The sequence below is a fragment of the Dermacentor variabilis genome, chromosome 3 (assembly GCF_050947875.1).
Source record: "Dermacentor variabilis isolate Ectoservices chromosome 3, ASM5094787v1, whole genome shotgun sequence".
Taxonomy (NCBI): Eukaryota; Metazoa; Arthropoda; class Arachnida; order Ixodida; family Ixodidae; genus Dermacentor; species Dermacentor variabilis.
This window is the reverse complement of record NC_134570.1, coordinates 44,728,373-44,750,420: the sequence shown is the minus strand read 5'-3', so window position 1 is coordinate 44,750,420 and position 22,048 is coordinate 44,728,373. Positions and strand designations below refer to the sequence as shown.

General features: G+C 45.6%; 1 protein-coding gene across 1 annotated transcript in view; it reads left to right on the top strand.

Moving 5' to 3' along the window:
* LOC142575488 (uncharacterized) overlaps nt 1-22,048 on the top strand; it is a 164,073-nt gene that overhangs the window by 82,924 nt on the left and 59,101 nt on the right. The window contains exon 2 of the mRNA XM_075684895.1: nt 21,129-21,226. Coding sequence (XP_075541010.1) covers nt 21,159-21,226 — 68 coding nt within the window. The 5' untranslated portion in view covers nt 21,129-21,158. The remainder of the gene's footprint in view (nt 1-21,128; nt 21,227-22,048) is intronic.

Genomic DNA, 22,048 nt, shown 5'->3' with positions numbered 1-22,048 from the left:
CGAGAGCCAAGTCCATCCTTAAAAAGATAAATCAGCAGAAACTAGATGCCCTCTTTATCGATGCTGCCAGATATGACAGTGGGGATAAGTTCGCTGTCTCGGTGGTAGACGCGGCGGGCAACCTGGTCAATGCAGCCTCTGTTTATGCGAAGTTTTCCCATGTGGTGGAGAAAGCGGCGCTCGCTCTGGCTTTTCACAGCTCAAAAGTTCCCGCTATCATCTTCTCGTACTCGCGCACGGCGGTTAGATCCTTCTCGTTCGCTCTCGTATCTGAACAGGCGAACAGTATTTTGCTTAAAGCACTTCAAAGGACTAGGGAGAGCAGTGAAGGAGGATACCACATCTCGTGGTTCCCAGCCCATCTAGATAGCTCAATTAACCCGCTTGGATGTAATCCTAACGAGCAGGCCCACCGGAGAGCGCGCGATTTCACGTACCGCGCTGTCGCGGGTAGCCAGGCTTGTAACGAGGTCAACATCCACAAAGATCCATTATGTACTTTCCACGAAATTGTTTCCCATTATCGACTGGGCAGGAGGACATTTCCACCCCCTCACCCTAAATTGAACAAACCTCAGGCTAGCACACTCAGACTTCTGCAAACCCGTTCGTATCCCACTCCTCGGTCTCTTAACAGGGTAGATCCTGCCCACTCATAGTCGTGCCCCAAATGTGGTCATGACTCATGCTCTTTTGAACACAGGCTCTGCCTGTGCCCAGCCCTTAACGCCTCTCCACCCATCACGAAAGAACAATGGCAGGAATCTCTCAAGAGCAGCAATCTCCACATGTAATTCCAGGCTGTCCAGAGGGCCCACGACATTGCGGCGGAACTTCATCTTCCGGTCCCATCGTGGGTGGCGCCACCGACTTGATCTTCGGGAGCTTTCGGTTTTAGCTCCCCAAGATCTCAGTCCCTCAGGACTCAAATAAAGTTCTTGTCTTGTCATGTCGGTACTTCCAGATCCTTGAAGTTAATTATGACAGATTAGGATGTCCCTCCTAGTCTTCTTACTGCCGCATACGTTGAGTTGCGTGGGTTGTCCAACGCCTTGTGTATTGGTTCTTCCGTCAGCTCTAGGCTAATGGCGTAGTTGACGCCTTTGCCCCCTTCGGGTATCGTCGGGTGGGAAGTCATATTGATTTCTTCTTCTCCGGTTCGGGTGTTCTTGATTTTGACGAAAGCTTCTGCCCTTTCCTTGTTCGGGGTTGATATTAGGATCGTTTAGTTGATTTTGTTGAAGAGAATGTCCTCTTCTGCCACGAGGGGTAGCGCGGCCGCCTCAAGGATGGCGTTTCCGGCGAGAACCCACAGATTCTTCTTTATGCTGACGATTCCTCCTGCTCGTCGGAGGATAATCTTCTCTGTGCCCGATGGCAGGCGAACTTGAAGCTTGTCTACCGTCCTCTGTGCCATGGCCTTGTTATTCTTCAGGTTTAAGGGTTTTCGTTCCCTTATTCTTGCTAATACATCTTTCACCTTCTCCTCCAGGACGTATCTGCCGCCTACGGAGTGGCACCAGCCCTCTTGGGTTTCTTCTTTATCGGCGAAAGCGCCGATGTCTATTTTTGCTCCTTCCAGCTCTCCTGCGTGGGGAGGTCTTCTTTCTGCATGATTTGCATCCGAGGACGTTGGCTGTGCGTCCTTTCCGGCAGTTGCCGCAGCTGTTGCGGCTACGTTTCTTCGCTCTTCTGCCGGCGTCTCCGCCGACGCTGCAACCACTACCCGTGGCTGCGTCATGCTTGGGCCGGCGCATCAGCTGTGCGGGCTGCTACGCCGTTGCGTTCCATCTGTGCAAGGCTAATTAGCTCGCGGCGTGGCCGCCTCGAAAATTCAAACTCTTGCAGAGATTAGAGAAGTGGTCCTACCGTGGTGATGGCGGTAGTTCCGTGATCCCCTGGTGTTCATGTTCGCTGTAGGACTCAAAATTCTGAAGTTATAGACATTTACGTCAGAGCTCGATGTGAAGGCGACTTCACTACGTCGCGTCCCCTAGCGTCCCCTAGTATTACCAGGAAGCCAAGACATGCATGTATAGCCTCCCTAAGCATTACGTTTTCGTTACATGCGGTTTTAGCAAGACCCTTGGGCTGATGCAGACAGTATGCTGACATACTGATATACGTTCTGCGTTCGAAATGTATAGTTTCAGGCACATTTGCCTTGCTTGTGGTGTTGTTGTTATAAAGGATATGAAGTTATATTAAAGCATCATTTCAAGAAATTTCTACATTAATTATTTTTAGAACAGAGATTAGATATCACGACGAAACCTGCGAACTAGTCAGAGCAAGTCCGATGGATTTTCAAGATATTCTATGCTAGTAGTCAATAAATGTTCGGCTCCATTGACTCTGATGTTGCGACAATCCGTCCCGGATACACAATTTTTTGAAATGTGAACCTTTTTTCGTGAGTGGTAAACCTCCTTGATAAAATGCTAGAAGGTACGAGTTACGCACGTGGTCGCATTCACCCGTGTTTGCGCTGAGGCATTTCGTGAACAAGGATAGTCTGGAGTCTCAGAAGGCAAAGATGATTAGACAAACATATTTCGTAGATGCGTATGACATATGGGGCAGAAACTTGGAGACTGACAAAAACGCTTGAGAACAAATTAAGGACCGCACATAGAGCGATGGAATGGAAAATGCTAGGCAAAACGTTAAGAGACAGAAAGAGAGTGGTTTGGATCAGAGAGCAAACGGGTATAGCCGGTATTCTAATTGACATTAAGAGGAAGCTTTAGCTCGGGCCCAACTCCGACGCGGCCCATTCAAATACATGTAAAACGCAAAAACGCTTTTCTAAGATAACCCCTGGATCGATATTAATGAAATTTGTTACACTTGAGAGGGAAAGTTAAATCCTAGTGGCTGTCGAAAGCGGAATATCGATTTAGGGCCTGAATTTTATAAAGAGAATTTCCAAAAAGTCGAAAGTTTCAAAAAAAAAAAAAAAATAGAAGGACGGAGTTTACAAATGAATAGCTCGACACCAAGACAGATATCGTGGTTTTGTAAACGGCATCCATCAGATCATTCAAAGCGGACAGTTAGAATATGTCAATTTATATCTTACGTCAATTTGTTACGTTGTGTACGAGGGTTCTGCAAAAGCTGTATTTACACAATACAATTTTTTTAGATTCATGTGTAACATATCATACTTGTCCACGTCAGATGCACTATCAGATACAATTCCTATAATTGTAATATCATTTTTCCTTGCTAAGTTACAGAGTTGTAAACTTCATAGTTTCGATTTCTGAAAATTTTTTATTTTTGCCAATTTTTAATAAAGAATTGACGACCTAATTGAAAAATTCGAAACCAACAGTCACTAGATTTTAAGCTAGCGAGGGAGACAATGGGCTCAATGGGGAATCTTTTTAATTGGTGTAGTATGCCTGTTTCTTTAGCAGCGCCGCGCGGTCGATTTTTTCGCCCTCTGTGGCCATTTGTTGAACTTGAGAGGGTTCGGGGCCTGGAGACACGCTGCCAGCCGCAGGAGAAGAACGCCCTTCCTCCCTCGCCTGACACCACTGGCGCGCTGCAGGAAAGGGCACACATGCGTGCCGCGTTTCTCGCGTTCTCGGGCTCACCCTCACACGCTTTAACTCATACGGAACCTCACGGCGACGGCGACGGCGGAAATGCCCCTGGAGTGTCCAGATGATTGCTATCGCAATAAACATTGAGCTGAGCAGGTCATGTATTGCGCAGGTTAGATAACCGATGGACCATTAGGGTTGCAGAATGGGTGCCAAGAGAAGGTAAGCGCAGTCGAGGATAACAGTAGACTAGGTGGGGCGATGAAATTAGGAAATGCTCGCGCGTTAGTTGGAATCGGTTGGCGCAGTACAGGAGTAATTGGAGATAGTAGGAAGAGGCCTTCGTCCTGCAGTGGACATAACATAGGATGATGATGATAATGATAATGATGATGATGATGATGATTTTGTACATGTACGCCAATAAGATCATCTGAACGTCAAAGCGAAGCTGTATAATCGATTTCCCACACTATTCACAAGTACTATGCGTCTGTGAGAAGTTCTTTGATTCAACATCCGACGCCGCCTGCGCGTTATCACCGACTCCGTGGTCGTGGAGTCGCTTCTTGGCTCCCACGTAGGCGGCCCTGCTGAACAACGCCACCAGTTTTCACTTCCGCATCCGTACAATCTCCCAGCTGAGCTCCAGCCTTGAGGTGCTAATTAAAATGCGATGGGAGAAACAACAATTATGGATCACTGGCAAAAGAAAAAGAGAAACCGCGCAGGGAAGTCATTTTACATTGCAGTAACGTATACGCAAGGTAAATTTTATTTTACAATTAATAATTACGTTTTAAATCCCACTCGTAGTGACGGCTCCCGCACAAGCTGCCACGGAATCATCACGGCATCAACTTTCATCGCCGTTGAGCAGTACTGCGCTCTCGACCTCACACTGTCATCATTTGCTGTCGTCGTGCCCAGTTGTGCGAAGATGCAACGACGACGACGACGATGCAATAACCACGGCGGACTGACGACGACCGCGTGACGACGAAGGCACGACAATAACTGAATCACTTCGACAAGATGACGGCCACGGAAGGACCACGACAAAATGACGGCTACACTGTGACGACGGCGCGATGATGACGGATAGAATATGGCGGCTCGATGGTGAGGATATGACAACGCAGTGGCGGCGACACGTTGCGAATAGAGTGCGCCTGCTTCGCTAAACTGGAGATCGCGAGAGCCAGCGCGTGGGTGACGCGCGGGTGGGAACCACAGCAGCCGTCGCCGACAGACCTCGCAGACGACGCCCGCTACTCTCGCGCCATCTCGTAGCCACTGTCGCCGCACTACGCTTTTCTTGTCACGCTTTCGCCGCGCCCTCCTCCTCCGCTTTCCGCGTCATGGTTCCGCTGCGACCTCCTCACCGCTTTCCTTCTCGCGTCTTTCATCCTTCAATAGAACAGGCTGGTGAGCTAGTTGGTATTGCATAATTTGAGGTTGAGCGCAAGCGAGCACGTAGGACAACAGAAGGGGACGAGGACACAGCACTACTGACAACTGAATTTTTATTGCTCATGGTGCAACACCTCACTGTATTGCGCGTTCACTTTCATCTTTCGCTGTTGTTCTCGTTCGCTCGTTTGCGGCCATGCTCGCCGCAGGAACGGGCACCTAAGAGCTGCGCTCTAAATCGAATCGAAAGAAAAGTAACATATTGCGTTATATCAATGCGTACACTCGAGGCCTTTAGAGAAACACTGATGCGCATTGATTGGAGGGAGGTAAACTACTCTTGTAGATGTGAACGCTGCCTACGATAAGTTCTTACAAATATTTAAACAAAGTCACCACGTGCCCTTTCCAGAGAAAACCTTCCATGGCTGTAAGAAATCTCGCAATACTCCTTCTGGAGCCTGTGAGGTATATGAAATAAATAAATAAATAAATAAATAAATAAACCGTGGCTCACTCGAGAATTAGTAAAACTTGTCAACGTACAAAACAGAATGTCCGAGGCCGCCCTCTCGTGACAATGGTATGTTGCGATAATTTAAATTGTTTATTAACAAATTGCACAAAGCCATTTCCAAATCAAAGGAAGAATATTTCCGAAGAATTTTCGACATTGATTGCCCCAGAATAAGTGGCATCATCTGGAAAAAAAATTAAATAACCTATTGAGTAGAAGGGCTGCGTCACTCGCTGTCTACAGCTTGGTAGTTGATAACGCTTCACCAAGCGGGGAGATACTTGTTAACGGCTTTATTCATTTTTGTACAGACAGGAAATACCGGTGCTTTCAAGGTTATTCCCGTAAGTATCCCAAGATTACCAGTCTGTTTTTTTCAGCCTGCTTCTATTTCTCAGGCGACGACTGTTCTTACGGGCCTTATAAAGAGTCGTGGTTGTGAGGCAGACAGATTAAAAATAAAGCCTGTTAAGCATGTGTAGCGTATCAGCCGGACGCCAGGGTGGAACAGACAACGTTTATTGATGCCGTGCCCTTTCTATAGGGTGATGAACATGTGATCTGCCGACTGCTGCTTGCGTGGCCGATAAGAGATTATCACGAAAATGCAGTGTGACACTCGATACCGGTATACAACATTCCTTTCTCCTAAGATTCGTTACACAATTGCGAAATGTCTGGTTAGTCATCAATGCCACAACGTGCGATAGGCCGTCTAACGCGTGTTGATCTTCGCGGCTCGACCGGGTCTTGGGCAGCTTGGCCCGGTCTTGCCCCTGCGGCTGCTTCCGTGCTGACCGGCAGCTGTTGTGGTCGTCTGGCTGTAGGAGGCAGCCTGGCGGGGTAGTCTGCACTTGAGACTGGATCGGCTTCGAGCCTCGTCCAGGCGCGCCTCAGCTGGTTCCGGTGCCTGTGATGGCGCTCGCCGTTGTCCAGCTGGACGATGTACGACACCGGGCCTCGCACTGCCACAACCCTGGCCGCCTTCCACCTTGGACCTGGACAAAAGCTTTTAGCATAGACCGCGTCACCGACACGGAACCTCTTAATGTCCGGTCGTTGTAGTTCAGGCGCGTGTTGCCGGTCCGGATGAAGTCTGTCCAAGGCTGTCCTCAGCCTTCGTGGGATCATTAATTCTGCCGGATATTTTCCCGTGACCGAATGTGGCGTCGTGTGCTGTTTAAACAGGAACCGCCAAATCTTGCACTGCGTTGAACCTTCCTGTTGCTTATTGAACGCTTCTTTAACTTCTCTTACCATTCTCTCCGCGCTACCATTACTGGCGGGATTGTAAGGTGCAGTGAAAATAGCACGCACCCCATTGCATTTTAGAAACGTTTGCAACTCCGAGCTCGTGAATGCTGTGCCATTATCCGAAACGATAACGTCTGGCACACCGTGTGTCGCAAACATTTTTCTTAAGCTGGTGACGACAGCTGTAGCTTTCATGGATGACATGATTTCGACCTCAGCCCAGTTGCTGTACGCGTCTACCACGATTAAAAATACTTCTCCATTAACTGGACCAGCGAAATCAATGTGTAGGCGACTCCAAGGTTGATCTGGCTTGATCCAAAAATGCACTGGAACCTTGGGATCGCTTTGCCGGTTACTCTGACATGGCTCACAGTGCCGTACAAACTCTTCAATTTCGTGGTCCATTTTCGGCCACCACATGAGCCCTCTAGCTGACGCTTTCATAGCACTCATCGCAGGGTGATTTGCATGCAGGAGTTGAAGCACACTTTCTCTTGCTGCGTTAGGAATTACAACGCGATTCCCCCACAGTATGCAATCACGATGCAGCGACAACTCCGACTTCCTCACCTTGTAAGGCGCGAACTTGCTGTCCAGCTGTGTTGACGGCCAGCCACTAAGGATCTATTCCTCTACCATGGATAAGAGTTTGTCCTTCTTGATCAGCGTAGCGATATCTGCCGCCTGTACTGGATTTGTCCAGTACAAATCCAGCATGTACTGGATTTGATCGCCCCTTGGTTTACACACATATATACCAGAGCTATTTCAAGTGGTATTTTTCTAAGTGATATGCGACTAGCTAGAGCAACACTAATACTTAAAGGTGGTGACAAGAACAGCTTTTGAAACTACCGTCCTGTCTCAATTTTGCCAATTTTTTACAAAGGGCCTGCGAAAGTTATACCCAAATTGAAAATTTTATCAAGAATTTAGTCTTATTACTAGCCGTCAATTAGGATTCACAGAAATCGCTCCTCAGAAGACGCACTTCTGCTTCAGAGAGATATTATGGCAGAGAACATCGAAACTATGACGCTGAATCTAGGATTTTATCTAGATTTTAGCAAAGCCTTTAATGGTGTCACTCATGATATCTATTAGAAAAAAAATGAGACTATATGGATATCGGGGGTCGTGGTGCAGCTTGTTCACTGTTACCTAGACGAAAGATTTCAATATACCGAAATAAGCACGTGTAAATCACTTTTGAAACGAATTGCTACTGGAGTGCCAGAAGGGAGTATTTTAGGGCCCTTTCCTTTCACGTAACAAGAGATTCCAACAGCCCTTCCTTATCTTCTTGACACTTTTGAAGAAACTGGCGAGCGCAGTCAAGGCGTTTCTCCTCGTGGTGTGACGTCAATAGTATCGGTACCCATCGAGCACAACACTTGCGATATCCCAATTTTTCAGTCAAAGCTCTTTCCACTGTACCGTAAGAACTCCCAGGGATCTAAGCAACAAATTCACGGATGATGATGCTTCTTTTTTGAAGCACTTCTCGTTGAAAGATCTCGATAGCCGCCTCCGGAACTGACGGTCTTCCACTCCGTTCTTCATCGTGGACTTTCTTCCGACCGGCACTGAACTCCCTGCACAACTTTCGGACGTGTTGAAGGGACATGCACTTTTCGCTATACGCCTCTGTCAATTGACGATGAATACTCACGGGTGGAGTCCCTTTGTCGTGCAAAAAGCTAATTACGGAACGAATCTCGCACTTGGCGGGATCAACAATGGGATGCTCCATGTCGGACAGCTGCTGAGCCAAGAATGAGTGGCTCAGCGAAGCGCGGCGGGTGGGAGTCGTGAGTACGGGAACAGCCGCGCGCAGCAGTGTTGCCGGATTTCGCCTGGCACCTTCCGATGTGGCTGGAGCTCTTTGGGAACCTTATTTCAGGATCAACCCACCTATATATGTCCGCCGTAGAGGCTCGCTTATTATCAAATCAAATCAAACATGTTTATTTTGCAGGAAGAATACAAAATTTCCCTGCGGGAGGCAAAGACTAAAGGCGAGAAAGCCTGACGAGGTCTTGGCCCCCTGATGAACAAGACAGTCTACAACAGTTGACACGACTCAATATACGATTCATTAAGTACAATGCGTCTGCATCTCTACATCGGATCACATACGTATTTGTTTATACATGTATATGCAACACGCTCTACAATACATTATACATTTACAAAAGATACATTGAAATGGAATCTAACAATTTTGTTCAATTAAATTCATCTCAGAATATACAAAACATAATTTGACTACACTTATGGATCGACTATGAGGTTAGTAGTCAGGAGGAATGATCTATAATTGCGCTTGAGCTTCTTGGCTTGTAATGTAAGGTCAATATTCGATTCATGGAGGTTTAATAATTGCACTGCTTTATATTCAATGGTCTGTTTGCCATAGTTCGTGCGTACTTTTTTAGTTTTTCGGCTAGAGCTTCTGAACCCATATTTCGTGGATACAGTTCTTGGGAAGGCATCCTGTAATTTGTGTTTATGTATGTGTTGCATCAATTTTAGATTATATACTTTTTTTGCAGATAGGATTTCATGTTTGAGAAAAAGTGGTTCAGTGGCCATGTCCTTGGCATGACCTTTATATTTTTCCAGAATACGAAGCACGCGCTTCTGCAGGATTATTAACCTATCATAATTTGTTTTAGTTGTTGTTCCCCACACCAACATACCGTATAGTAGTTTCGAGTAAAATAACGTATAGTAGAGTGATTTAGTTAACCACGAAGGTAGAAGGGAAGCAATTTTACTGAGACATCCTACAGAGCGAGCCAGATCAGTTAAGAGATGTTGCACGTGTGGTGTCCATGATAGGTGTTCATGGAACCAGACTCCTAGGAATTTCTGTGTGTTTACTTGTTTGATGCGTTGGTCATTATAATAAATTATTACATTGTCGCGGATGTGCTTGTTAATAGGCCTGAACATAACAAATTTAGTTTTTTGTGTGTTTAGCTTTAGTTTATTTTTTGTTAGCCAACCTGAAAGTTTAGCGAGGTATAGATTTGCTGAAGCTTCTATTTCATGAATAGTAGATCCTGTGAAGAACAGGCTAGTGTCGTCAGCAAACATTGTAATTTCCGGTGTATATTGAACATCCGTAATATCATTGATATATAGAAGGAAAAGCACGGGACCTAATATAGATCCCTGTGGAACTCCTTTTATTACGCTTAAGTATTCGGACTCTACATTTTCTATGCCAACAAATTGATATCTTGACGATAAATAGCTTTTAAATAAGTCTAGGACAACACCACGAATTCCATAGCGGCTTAATTTCAGCAATAGGATATGATGGTCAACTGAATCGAAAGCTTTACGCAGATCAAGGAAGACACCCAAAGTAAACATCTTATTTTCAATATTTTCTATTATGTGGTTTTTTACACTTATTAGAGCCTCTTCCGTCGTTTTGTTTTTTCGAAAACCATGTTGATATGGCGATAATAGGCTGTGTTTGTCGAGATATTTCGTAAGACGGTTGTTTACGCATTTTTCATATATTTTCGAGAAGACTGGTAGCACGGATATCGGTCGATAATTTGTTAATTCAGAAGTAATGCCGCCTTTATGGATAGGAGTAACTTTCGCCACTTTAAGTTTTGTTGGGAAAGTTCCCTCCAGAAACGAAAAATTTATAAGATATGCTAATACCGGGCTAAGTATAGATGCAACAGCCTTAACTGGAGCCACTCTTACGTCATCGTAACCACTTGAAATGTTGGTCTTTAGTTCTGCTATGTATCTGCGGACTTCTTCTGGTGATACCTCGTTCAACACGAGAGAATTCACCTGGTTACCTAGTCCAATTTCATATTGCATTGTATCCTCATCGCTAACAGCCATATTCACGAAGTAATGATTAATTGCATTCGCAAGCTCCCTGCCTTCTAAAGCAATATCATTAACTTTTATTTCTTTGGGTGTATTGCATGACACCGTTCTTCCAGTTAAAAAATTAACTTGCTTCCATATTTTTGCAGGATCTGACTTTATGCGCAAGAACATTACTTCATAATAGGCTATTTTTGCTTTTCTAGTGTCACTGTTTAACCTGTTGCGAAATTGTTTGAACTCTCGCAATATTGTAATATCTCTGGTTGCTAGAAATCTGTGAAAAAGTGCGTTCTTTTGCTTGATTCTTTTTAAAAGGTCATTATTTATCCATGGCTTTCTATTTTTACCCTTTCTTGTTTTGAACTGTTGTAGCGGAAAAGCAGCGTTGTAACATTGAACGAAGATTTCTAAAAAAGTGTCATATGCTTTATCTGGATTTTCTTGCACATACACACGTGACCAGTCAGCTCGTTTAATTAATTCGCTAAACTTAAGAAGAGTTTTGTCAGTAATACTTCTATATGGCGTTCGTCTTCTGACCACGTGGTCTAAGGTTCGACTCCCGTCCTCGACGGCTGCATTCTCATTAGCACTGATGCAAAGAAAAAAAAAAGAATCGCGTGCATAACCTAAGGTGCACGTCAAAGAACTCCAATTCATCAAAATAGCCTCGTCTTTCGTTTTACAGTTCAAGATAAAAAAAAAAAAAGACCGAAAGGGACCTCGCGACTGAGTTCGACCCGTTCCCCATCTCATTCCCTGTCGGCGACAGAACATACTGCCTAGGTACTTAAAGTACCTACCGTCTTCGTTATGCCTGGAGTGTAAACATATTCTGTCGGTTCGTTCAAGCATGCCACTATGGAGGGGAAGTCAAGTCGAAGTTTAGGTTAGGATAACACGAGATCCGGATTTAACTCTAGACTTAGAGGCTCGCGTTCGTGCAAGTAGGCCGTTCATCCGCGAATCAGACGCGTCGGCTATTTGTACGTGGCTCCATGGACTTCCCAGCGTAATTGTCGGTGCTGGCGTAAGTTCTAGAATGTATGTTCACCAGTATTCCCGTCGCGCACAGAATTTGATTACTCGAGGCTCGGCGACAATATAGATAACAGATAGAACCATCGACAACATCTGAAAAACTTCGGTTATACAGAAGGGTGCGTCTTGCGCTGAGTGATAACCTTAAACATTTGTTTGCCCGTGAAATGCGGTCACCGGATAAAAATAAAGATTGCATGTAAATAATATTAAGGCAACACATGTGTGTATAGGTTCCCCAAGAATTACATTTTCGTTACATGCGGTTTTAGCAAGACCCCTGATGCTGATGCTGACAGTATGCTGACGTACTGATAGACGTTAAGCGTTCGAAACATATAGTTTCAGGCATACTTGCCTTGTTTGTGGAGTTGTTGTTATAAAAGATATGGAATCATTAAGAAAAGATTATTTCGCAAGATTTCTACTTTAAAGCTTTTGATAATGGAAATTAGATATAAAGATGAAATTTCCAGACCAGCCAGAGCAAGTCCGATGGCTTTTCAAAATATCCTGCGTTATCCGTCAATTCAATTTGGCTCCATTGACGCTGAACACACACCGTCTTCACTTTCAAAGTGTGCATCCTTTTTCGTGTGGGGTGTGCCATTTTTGAACATCCTTTATAATATGTTAAAAGGCAAGTGTTACGGACGTGCTCGCGTTCACCCGTGTTTGCGCTACGGCAATTCGTGAACCAGGATTGTGCGGAGCCCCGAATTCAAAAATGGTTGGACAAATATATTTTGTATATGCATGTGATATATGGGGCAAAACCTTTTTTAGAATCACAAAGAAGCTTGACAATAAGGTTAGGACCGCGCAAACAGCGATGGAACGTAGACTGCTAGACATAACGTTAAGATACAGAAAGAGAACAGTTTGGATCAAGAGAGCAAACGCGTATAGCCGCTATTCTGCTTGACACTTGGAGAAAAAATATCTTAGTTCCGCCCGAAAGGTGAAGCACCGATTGCGATAGCAAATGAATAGATAGCTGTACGAAGTAAGGACAGTAGCTTTATCGGCCATATAGACTTGTAAACATTCGTTTACAAGTCAAACTAAATTACAAACAAACTAAATTAACTATGATATAATGTGTAAGCGTGACTCTACGAGGACGTATAAAGAAGCACACACACAGAGACAGCACTTTGTTTGTGTGTCTGCTTCTTTCTACGTCATAATTCAGTCGTTCTTACATAATCTATCATAGAATAACCTGGATGGTGTCGCGTGCACACAGGTAAACATGAACGCATCTCGCTCAATGACAGCGGAAACTGTCTGTGAAAGCGCTGGAGTTAGGAATCGCGGCAGCAGCCGCGAAACAATTCAGCTCCGTGAATCTATCGCTTTAACGCGAACGAAACGTCGAAGGCACACCGCATACGAAGCTACAGGCACTACGGGCACTCTGAAAAGAGAGAGAGAGGGCTCTTTATTAGAGCATCGCGGATCGCTTTGAAGATGAGGCCCGCGCGGGCGCGCACTTTGGCCACGTCGGAGATTGCTTTCAAGACAGACGAGCGCCGGCAACGCGGCCCTACGGCGTCCCCCAAAGGCGTCCACTAACGGCGTCCGCGGTTCGTGTGGCAAACGCCTTTGCGGACGCCGCCATGTCTCCACTCTGTACTGAGCGGCGGGCGAGGAGGACGTCGAGATACCCTGGCAGCCGCCGGAGCAGAATGCCCCTGCCCCATTGCTTGACACGCCTTGCCGCGCGCGCCACAAAAGAGGGCACGCATATGGGCCGGGTTCATCGCGTACGCACGCGAGATTGTGCCGCGTTCGACGGCTCACCCTTACACGCTCTTACTCATACGGAACCTCTCGGCGACAGCGACGGCAGATATGCCCCTGGAGTGTCCATATAATTGCTATCGCGATAAAAATGGAGCTGGGCAGGTCAAGTAATGCGCAGGCCAGATAACCGGTGGACCATTCGGGTTACAGAATGGGTGCCAAGAGATCGGAAGCGTAGTCGAGGGCGGCAGAAGACTGGATGGGGCGATGAAATTGGAACATTATGCGGAGTTAGTGGGAATCGGTTGGCGCAGCACAGTGGTAATTGGAGATCGTAGGAACAGGCCTTCGTCCTGCAGTAGACATAATATAGGCTGATGAAGATGATGATGATCATGATGATTTCGTAGATGTGTGCCAATGAGAAGAACTGAACATCAAAGTGGAGCTGTATAAGCAATTTCTCACACTATTCACAAGCACTATGCGTCTGTGAGAAGTTGTTATGATGGTTCAACGTCCGACGCCGCCCGCGCGTTATCACCAACTCCATGGTCGTGGGGTCCCTTCTTGGCTCCCACGTAGGCGGCCCTGCTGAACAACGCCACCAGTTTTCACTTCCGCGGCCGTACAATCTCCCAGATGACCACCAGCCTTGAGGTGCTAATTAAAATGCGACGGCAGAAACAACAATTATGGATTACTGGCAAAAGAAAAAGACAAACCGCGCAGGGAAGTCATTGTACATTGCAGTAATGTACACGCAAGGTAAATTTTACTCGTAAAGCCCACTCGTAGTGACGGCTCCCGCACAAGCTGCCATGGAATCATCACGGCATCAACATCGCCGTTGAGCCCTACTGCGCAGTGGACCTCACACCGTCATCGTCATGCTGTCGTCGTGCCCAGTTGTGCGAAGATGCAACGACGGCGACAGTGCAGTGACCACAACGGAATGACGACGACCGCGTGACGACGAAGGCACGACAATAACTGAATCACTTCGGCAAGATGACGGCCACGGAAGGACCACGACAAAATGACGTCTAGACTGTGACGACGGCGCGATGATGACGGATGGAAGATGGCGGCCTGGTGGTGAGGATACGACAACGCAGTGGCGGCGACACGTTGCGAATAGAGCGCGACTGCCTCGCTAAGCTGGAGATCGCGAGAGCCAGCGCGTGTGTGACGCGCGGGTGGGAACCACAGCAGCCGTCGCTGACAGGCCTCGCAGACGACGCCCGCTACTCTCGCGCCATCTCGTAGCCATTGTCGCCGCACTACGCTTTTCTTGTCACGCTTTCGCCGTGCCCTCCTCCTCCGCTTTCCACCTCATGGTTTCGCTGCGACCTCCTCACCGCTTTCCTCCTCGCGTCTTTCATCCCTCAATACAACAGATTGGTGGTCTAGTTGGTATTGCATAACTTGATGTTGAGCGCGAGAGAGCACGTAGGCCAACAGAAGGGAACGAGGACACAGCGCTACTGACAACTGAAGTTTTATTGCTCATGGTGCAACACCTCCCTGTGCTGCGCGTTCACTTTCATCTTTCGCTGTTGTTCTCGTTCGCTCGTTTGCGGCCATGCTCGCCGCAGGAACGGGCACCTAAGAGCTGCGCTCTAAAACGAATCGAAAGAAAAGCAACATATGCCGATGTATCAATGCGTACACATGAGACCTTTAGACCAACATTGATGCTTATTGATTGGAGGGAGGTAACGGCTCTTGGAGATGTGAACGCTGCCTGCGATAAGTTCTTACAAATATTATTACGTGCCCTTTCGACAGGAGACCTTCCATGGCTGTAAGAAAGCTCGCAAACCGTTGGTCTCGAGAATTCGTAAAACTTACGAACGTGGAAAACAGGATGTCTGAGGCCTTCCTTAAGACTCGTGACAATGATATGTTGCGAGAATTCAAATTGTTTAGGAACAAATTACACAAAGCCATTAATAAATCAAAGGAAGAATATTTCCGAAGTATTTTCGACCGTGATTGCCCCAGAAAAAGTGACATCATCTGGAAAAAACTATATGGCGTATTGAGTAGGAAGTCTGCGTCTTACGCTTTCGACTGAATAGTTGTTGGAAACGTTTCACTAAGCGAGGAGAGACCTGTGAACTGCTTTAGTTATATTTTTTTTTGTATGGACAGGAAGCACTGCTGCTTTCACATTTATTGCCCGTAGGTTTCCCAAGATTACCGCAGTTTTTATTTTTTCGGCCGACTTCTATTGCTCAGGTGACGATTCTTCTTGCGGGCCTTAAAAACAGTCGTCGTTGTGAGGCAGGCAGATTAGAAATAAAGCTTGTTACGTATGTACTTGCTTTGATCGCCACTTAGATTACAGACATATCTAACAGAGCTATTTGAAGTGGTATTTTCCTAAGTAATGCGCCAGTGGCTAAAGTAATGGTAGTATATAAAGGAGCTGACAAGAACAGCTTTTGAAACCGCCACCCCCTCTCAATTTTGCCTGCTTTCTCGAAAGGGCCTGAGAAAGTTATACCCGCATTGAAAATTTTAGCAAGAATTTAATCTCCTTACTAAGCGTCAGTTACAATTAAGAAAAAATCGCTCCTCTGAAGACCCACTCCTGCTTCAGAAAGAGGTTATGTCAGAAAACTTCGAAACTATGACGTTGAATCTAGAACTATAACTAGATTTTATCAAAGCCTTTAATCGTATAAATCATGCTATCTATAAGAAAAAAAAATGAAACAGAGTCATGTTTAATGGAAAGGATTGGTCAAACATTCAAACCGAAGCAAGCACGTTTTGCTGGAATCTTGATGAATATGGTGCAAAGCGAACAGCCCAATATTGAACGAAACCGTAATTGCGTGTTGCATATTGTGCGCCGGTAACATTGGCTGCGGTACCCGATAACGTTGCCGTAGGTCTATACACTGTTCGCTTTGGAATATGTGTTAAAACAATTGGCATCATCTTCAATGCACGCATGCCACGGAATGACCCAGCAGAAGCGATAACGCCACAATTAGGTAAGTGTATAGGATTAATAAGCTGTCATCGACATGCGCTGCCAGTTTCAATAAAAAGATTACTATACGACGCTCTTTTTGACTCTCATGTTATAGCTGGCTGGTATGGGGTAAAACTACGGCAGTTAGTGTATCCAAACTAAGCATGTTACCGAAAAAAAGTGGTTGGGGTAATTTCAAGTGCTTCTATTCCAAAACAAACCGCCCCTCCTTTCAAAAGAAAAGAAAGAAAAAAACTTAACATTTTTAAAACATCAGATTTATACAATTTCAAACTACTATGCTCTTACCAGAAAGCAGCGCTCGGCAAATAGGATAGTTTTGTGAATCTCGGGCACCTTTTGCGAATTAAACGCCGTTTTCTATCGTAACCGATATCGAACGCCTTGGCACTTTCCATTTTCACGCCCGCAGTACGGGACGCATCACACCCGACGTATCTTGCCAACAACATTGAACTACTGTGACTCGCTTCAAACCGACATTTCATAACCTGAAAAAAGAAAAAAAAAGAAATAATTGCATTACTTTTGTGAAAATTGAAACGTGCGTTCTTCTACATTAGAGGTACATCGTGTTGTGCATGTTATTTTGCTAATTATTTTTATGCTGTTCACATGTTTTAGGTGCATTTCTGCGTTACACTATGAACAGTACATTTCTTTCAGAGAAAAACGTGTGTCGACATCGTCGTGCTGCTTGTACACGCGAACTAATCGTGTGTCGACTGTGGTACAAGTGTGCGAGTATGGAACAATTGTAGGACATGGCACTTCTGTGTTTGCTTATTTCTTTCGCACAATTTATCATGCTAAAGATTATCAGTGCTGCACCCTGTTTTCACCGCTGATGGGGTGGCTGGGGTTGTGTCAAGCTGTGATTAGGCAGATTTTTTTCCCGGTCACTTTCTTTCACGATAAATTTTTTGTTTAGGTGAAAATAAAGTTTTTTAATTGATTGATTGATTGATTGATAAAGTCACGTGATCAGCTTAGTTACGGAGGCACGGAGCGATTTATTTGGGATGGGAGCGGCAGCAAGGAACGTTCGCTTTAGGACAAGCATGCGCGCTTCCTCTACCAGCGCTTCTCACCACGACAGCATTGAGCGTCTCGCGCACTAATGTGTCTTTAAATCTTCGTTTTCTTTCACTGTACTTATGCTAATCTGGAAAGCCAATCATATCATGAACATCGTTGACGTTCATATCAGTTGTGAAGACATATACAGCGAAGACTAAATTTGTGCTATGAAAGCGTTGTTATCGTCCGTTTCGTCGTTGAAGTCTTTAAGTGGCAATCACGTGTTACATCTCATGGCGTCTTGTATGACAGTTGACACTGAACAGGTATCGACAGGAATTGTGCGATTGAATGGATGCAGATGTGAGCGTTTCTTGGAATGCTCAGTCTAGTTTGCTTCTCGGTCTGCAATGCTTCATATTCCAGATTCAATGTTGTGACACGATTGGCACATTGTCGTCACACAGCTACTCATGTCGTCTAACCTAGCTTTTCTTTCACTTGAGCGTGTAGCCTTGAGAGCCGATTAACGACTGCGTATAGTGAAAATTCGACAGTCTCTTAGAAACCATTAACGAAGCTGTACACACAAAAAGATTTCACCAATTGGAAAAGATCCACAATCGTCTAGGATCATATGGGTTTATATGGGAACATAGAGGTTTTCAATACAGAGTTCTATATATTCATATAAATTTATGGATACAGCGCATATGGGGCATACAAGATTTCTCATTAGGTTTTGAACGACCGAGCCACGTTCACATGAATCACTAACCATATTATAGCTTAGGTAACGTTGTTAGATTTAAAAAAAAAGTGTTTTTATTGCGAGGTCGTGTGCTTTTCTGAAAGAGTATGTAGGCGGTAGAACGACTACCTCTACCTTCAACGTCTGAAAACTCGAGATTCGCAAAAAAAAAAAAGAAAAAGAAATGGCGCTGATAATTTATCTTTCCTAAGAGGGAAACCTTCAAATGTTGATTTGGCCGCCGTAGTATTGGCTCACTTGTTATGGCGTTCGTCTGCTGACCACGAGGTCTAAGATTCGACTCCCGTTCTCGACGGCTGCATTCGAATCAGTAGTAATGCAAAAAAAAAAAGAACTACCGTGTACATAACTTAAGGTGCACGTTAAAGAACTCCCATTCATCGAAACAAATTCGTGTTTCATTACACAGTTCACGAAAAAAAAAAACTAAATGGCCAGCGACGTAGCAGTTTTCACAACGCATTGAAGAATTGCGTTCTGCCCGTCGCAACCAACTCCGCGCAGCTGATAATTCTATCTCTCTTTCTTTTTTATTTTTTAAAAAGCATCAAACGTCATCGAAAACTGCGCTTACCTACATCGATGCAGCAACATAAACCGAGAGGATTTCTCGCCGGAGATCGGATTAAAGATTGGTAGGAGAACCATATATGTGTACGTCATTGGCGAGAGTCGTCGCTGCAGCGATCGAATGAACCGAGAAATCGAATCACCCGCAATTGGAACGGCCTAGCCTGCAGCCTGTTGTTCCCACAGCGCAGATGACACGAAAACGCTGCGGTGGAAGAGGTTTACGACACCGTGTAGAAGTAGGTTTACGAACTTTTGGTCGCTATAAGGTCTAGCAAGCTGTATAAGTTTTCTTTGGTAATGTCTGCAAAGAAAAAGAAACGTGCAGTGCAGACCGGCACAAACGACGTTATTAAGTGAGTTGAGTGCCGTGCCTCTCTTTGTTTGTTTGTTTGTTTGTTTCTTATTCTGTAACTCTTCGTGAAAAGATTCCTTGTCTTGAGTGCAATTTGTTTCTTGCTGTTATGGCTCGCACATTTCTGTAAATTAAAGAAGCTCTGCTGAGTAGGGAGATAGGAAACGTATGGTGCTATTGTAAAGGAATTGAATGTCATGGATTTTAGCAACGTTTTCTTTTGGCCTGCACTGTGCGTCGTTATGTTGCGGCCGCCAGTCCGCGACTTATACTGTGTAACACTGCCCACGCATCTTTGTTCCCGCGCTATTATTTAACCTTGATTTGATTTCTTTTTCGTAAACTACGCAGATGTTGCAATAGGACGGATAAGTGGACTAGTTGGCATTGCATCACAGTAACGAAATTTGGAGCGCAGCACAAAAGACGGAACACGAAAGGAGGGACACACCACACACGCGCTTGATCTTGATCATTAATCTGCATTCAGCTTAACTCTTCCTGCTGATTGTTTTAATCGAAAGTTGCAACACAATATGTAATTCGCATACCCTTTCTCTGTGCGCGTGACGAGCCGAGTTAGTTAATTATGATTAACTACATATCTCGGTAAACAACCAGGCTGAGCTAACCGGGCCCAGCCTGGTTGACCTTGATGCCTTTACCTTGTGATAACTCTCTCTCTCTCTCCCTCTCTCTCTTTCTAAGAATAGCTTGATGCGTGTCATATTCGGCACGGTGGGATGTTGTGAGCCCTTGCAGGAAAGCCCGAAGCGAATATGGTAGCGCAGGCTCGCGGCGCGACGTGTAACAATCAAAGGAACACGTGTTTGAACTCTGTTTTGCAAACACCGGAGAGGCGCCCCGCGCCGCGCGAGACTTGCTGCAACTGGCACGTGACACTCAACCCCCTCAGGCTGTTACGTCTGCTAGCGTGACGCCCGCCAGAATGTTATTATTGCTGGAACCGTATCGCGAAATAAAAAAAAAATTCAAGAAAAATGAAGTGACGTCTCTGGAAATCTGTCCGGGGCAGCTCGCTGTCTTGCGGCGATAGCTAAAAATTGCACCTCCTCGAATTATAAAATGCGAGAGAACGCGCTCGACCGGCAGCGGTCACAGTCAGTCGGAATCGGCCGCGCCTGTCTGACTCAAATCTCTTTTTTATTTTATTTTGATGCGCCAATTTTTTCAAGAGGCGTATACGGTAAGGTCTAAAAGTGCCTATGAATAGAATACTTTCAGCTGCAAGCTGTTTCGTAAAGCTTGCGCGTGTGATGGAGTCAAACTTTCGGGCCGCTTCTCGCACAAACCAGAGAAGCGGACGGCAGGCTCTTCCACCGTGCACCCTCTCTCTCTCTCTCTCTCTCTCTCTCTCTCTCTCTCTATATATATATATATATATATATATATATCTATCTCTCTCACTCTCTCTTGTATTTTGGTAGTATGTATACAGGTGCCATACCTATAGGTATGGCACCTGTCCTGACCGAGTGCGCAGTTCGTTTACGGGAACAAAATCAATTATGGTAGAGTCGGCTAGTTGCACTGAATTTTGCGGGACCGCATAATTCAGTCCAACACTTGGGGAACGCTCGATTCTAATGGCATCCTTTTCGCCGAGAGATGGCACAGTTCGCCACATTGTAAGATACACTTAAGGTGTTCGCTGCAACCGGGGACAACCAAGCGGACGAAGAAATGCTCTTATATGGGGGGGGGGGGGGGGGGGAGGTAAGGGGTAGTCCCGAGCGCACAATGTAAGTGCGGTTCTGAAGACGTACTTAGTACAATAGCGTAAGCCACACTCACCATAGTAATTCGCCATTATCGCGAATTATTATTGTGAGTATGGCGTACGCCGAACGTCTGTACCTCTCGTACCGCCTGAGTTTGAATCCAGAAAATTAATTTTCGCAAGTCGGTTGTGTGATGCTTGTTGTGTCAAAACCATCGAAAACAGCGGCGCTTGTGCGCGTTCTTGTTTGTTTTTGCAGTTCACCGAGAACAGCCGAGCAGACTCAGCGATGAGCGAATTCGCCGAGAAGGACAAGTGGGTCTGTCCCAACGACCGGGAGCTGGCGCTGCGGGCAAAGTGAGTGCTTGCCCTCACTAACCATTTGGAGTTTCCTACCATTACCCATAGACGGAAAAGTGGCGCTGGGATGCTGTCGCATGCACGGGAATGCCTGAATGTCGGGAACTGGGGACAGGCATGTTTCTCAAGATAGTCACGGACAAGTTGAAGACGCGTCTGGCGAACAGCGTCCCCTCTGTCACAGTTTCTTTGATTGCCTACTAAAACCAGCTTGTAATACAGCTGCTGTTTCGCCATGAATATTTAAGAACACCCGTTCATTTATTACAACGTAAGCATTCGTGCCGGGGCGTTCAGTCATATCGGGCATCAACAGTACCAGCGGGTCGCTCAAGTTGAACAAAGGCGGGACAGTGTGCGGCTGACTGTGCGTCGATTTCAATCGTCTGTCTTCGTTTTCTTCGGTTACCTAATTGAGTGTGCTATTGTTTAGCGGGCACTTCGCCCAAGGATCAAATACTTCTTTATCTTGTTCTTGTTCTTGCTCCTCTGTGAAATGTTGATCTAAGCAGCCATTTTCTCCTACCTAGCTCTTTTCGCCTTCCTTCTCCTTTCTTCTTATGAGCCGCATACTTTCACCCATTAGTCTACTCATATTCAGAGTGTCTTCAATAACGCGCTATCTCGCCCGTTACACCATATATAAATAATTACGTACGATGTCTTTATGGAGGTTAAGAAGGAGACCTTAGCTATAGAGTCTGCTGTCATGCATTCAAGTGCAATGCATATATATATATATATTTGGGGGGAGAAGGGGGGAGAGGACCTCCTCAGGAATTGTCGCATTTTGCCCTCCTACAAAGTGTGTCACACTTG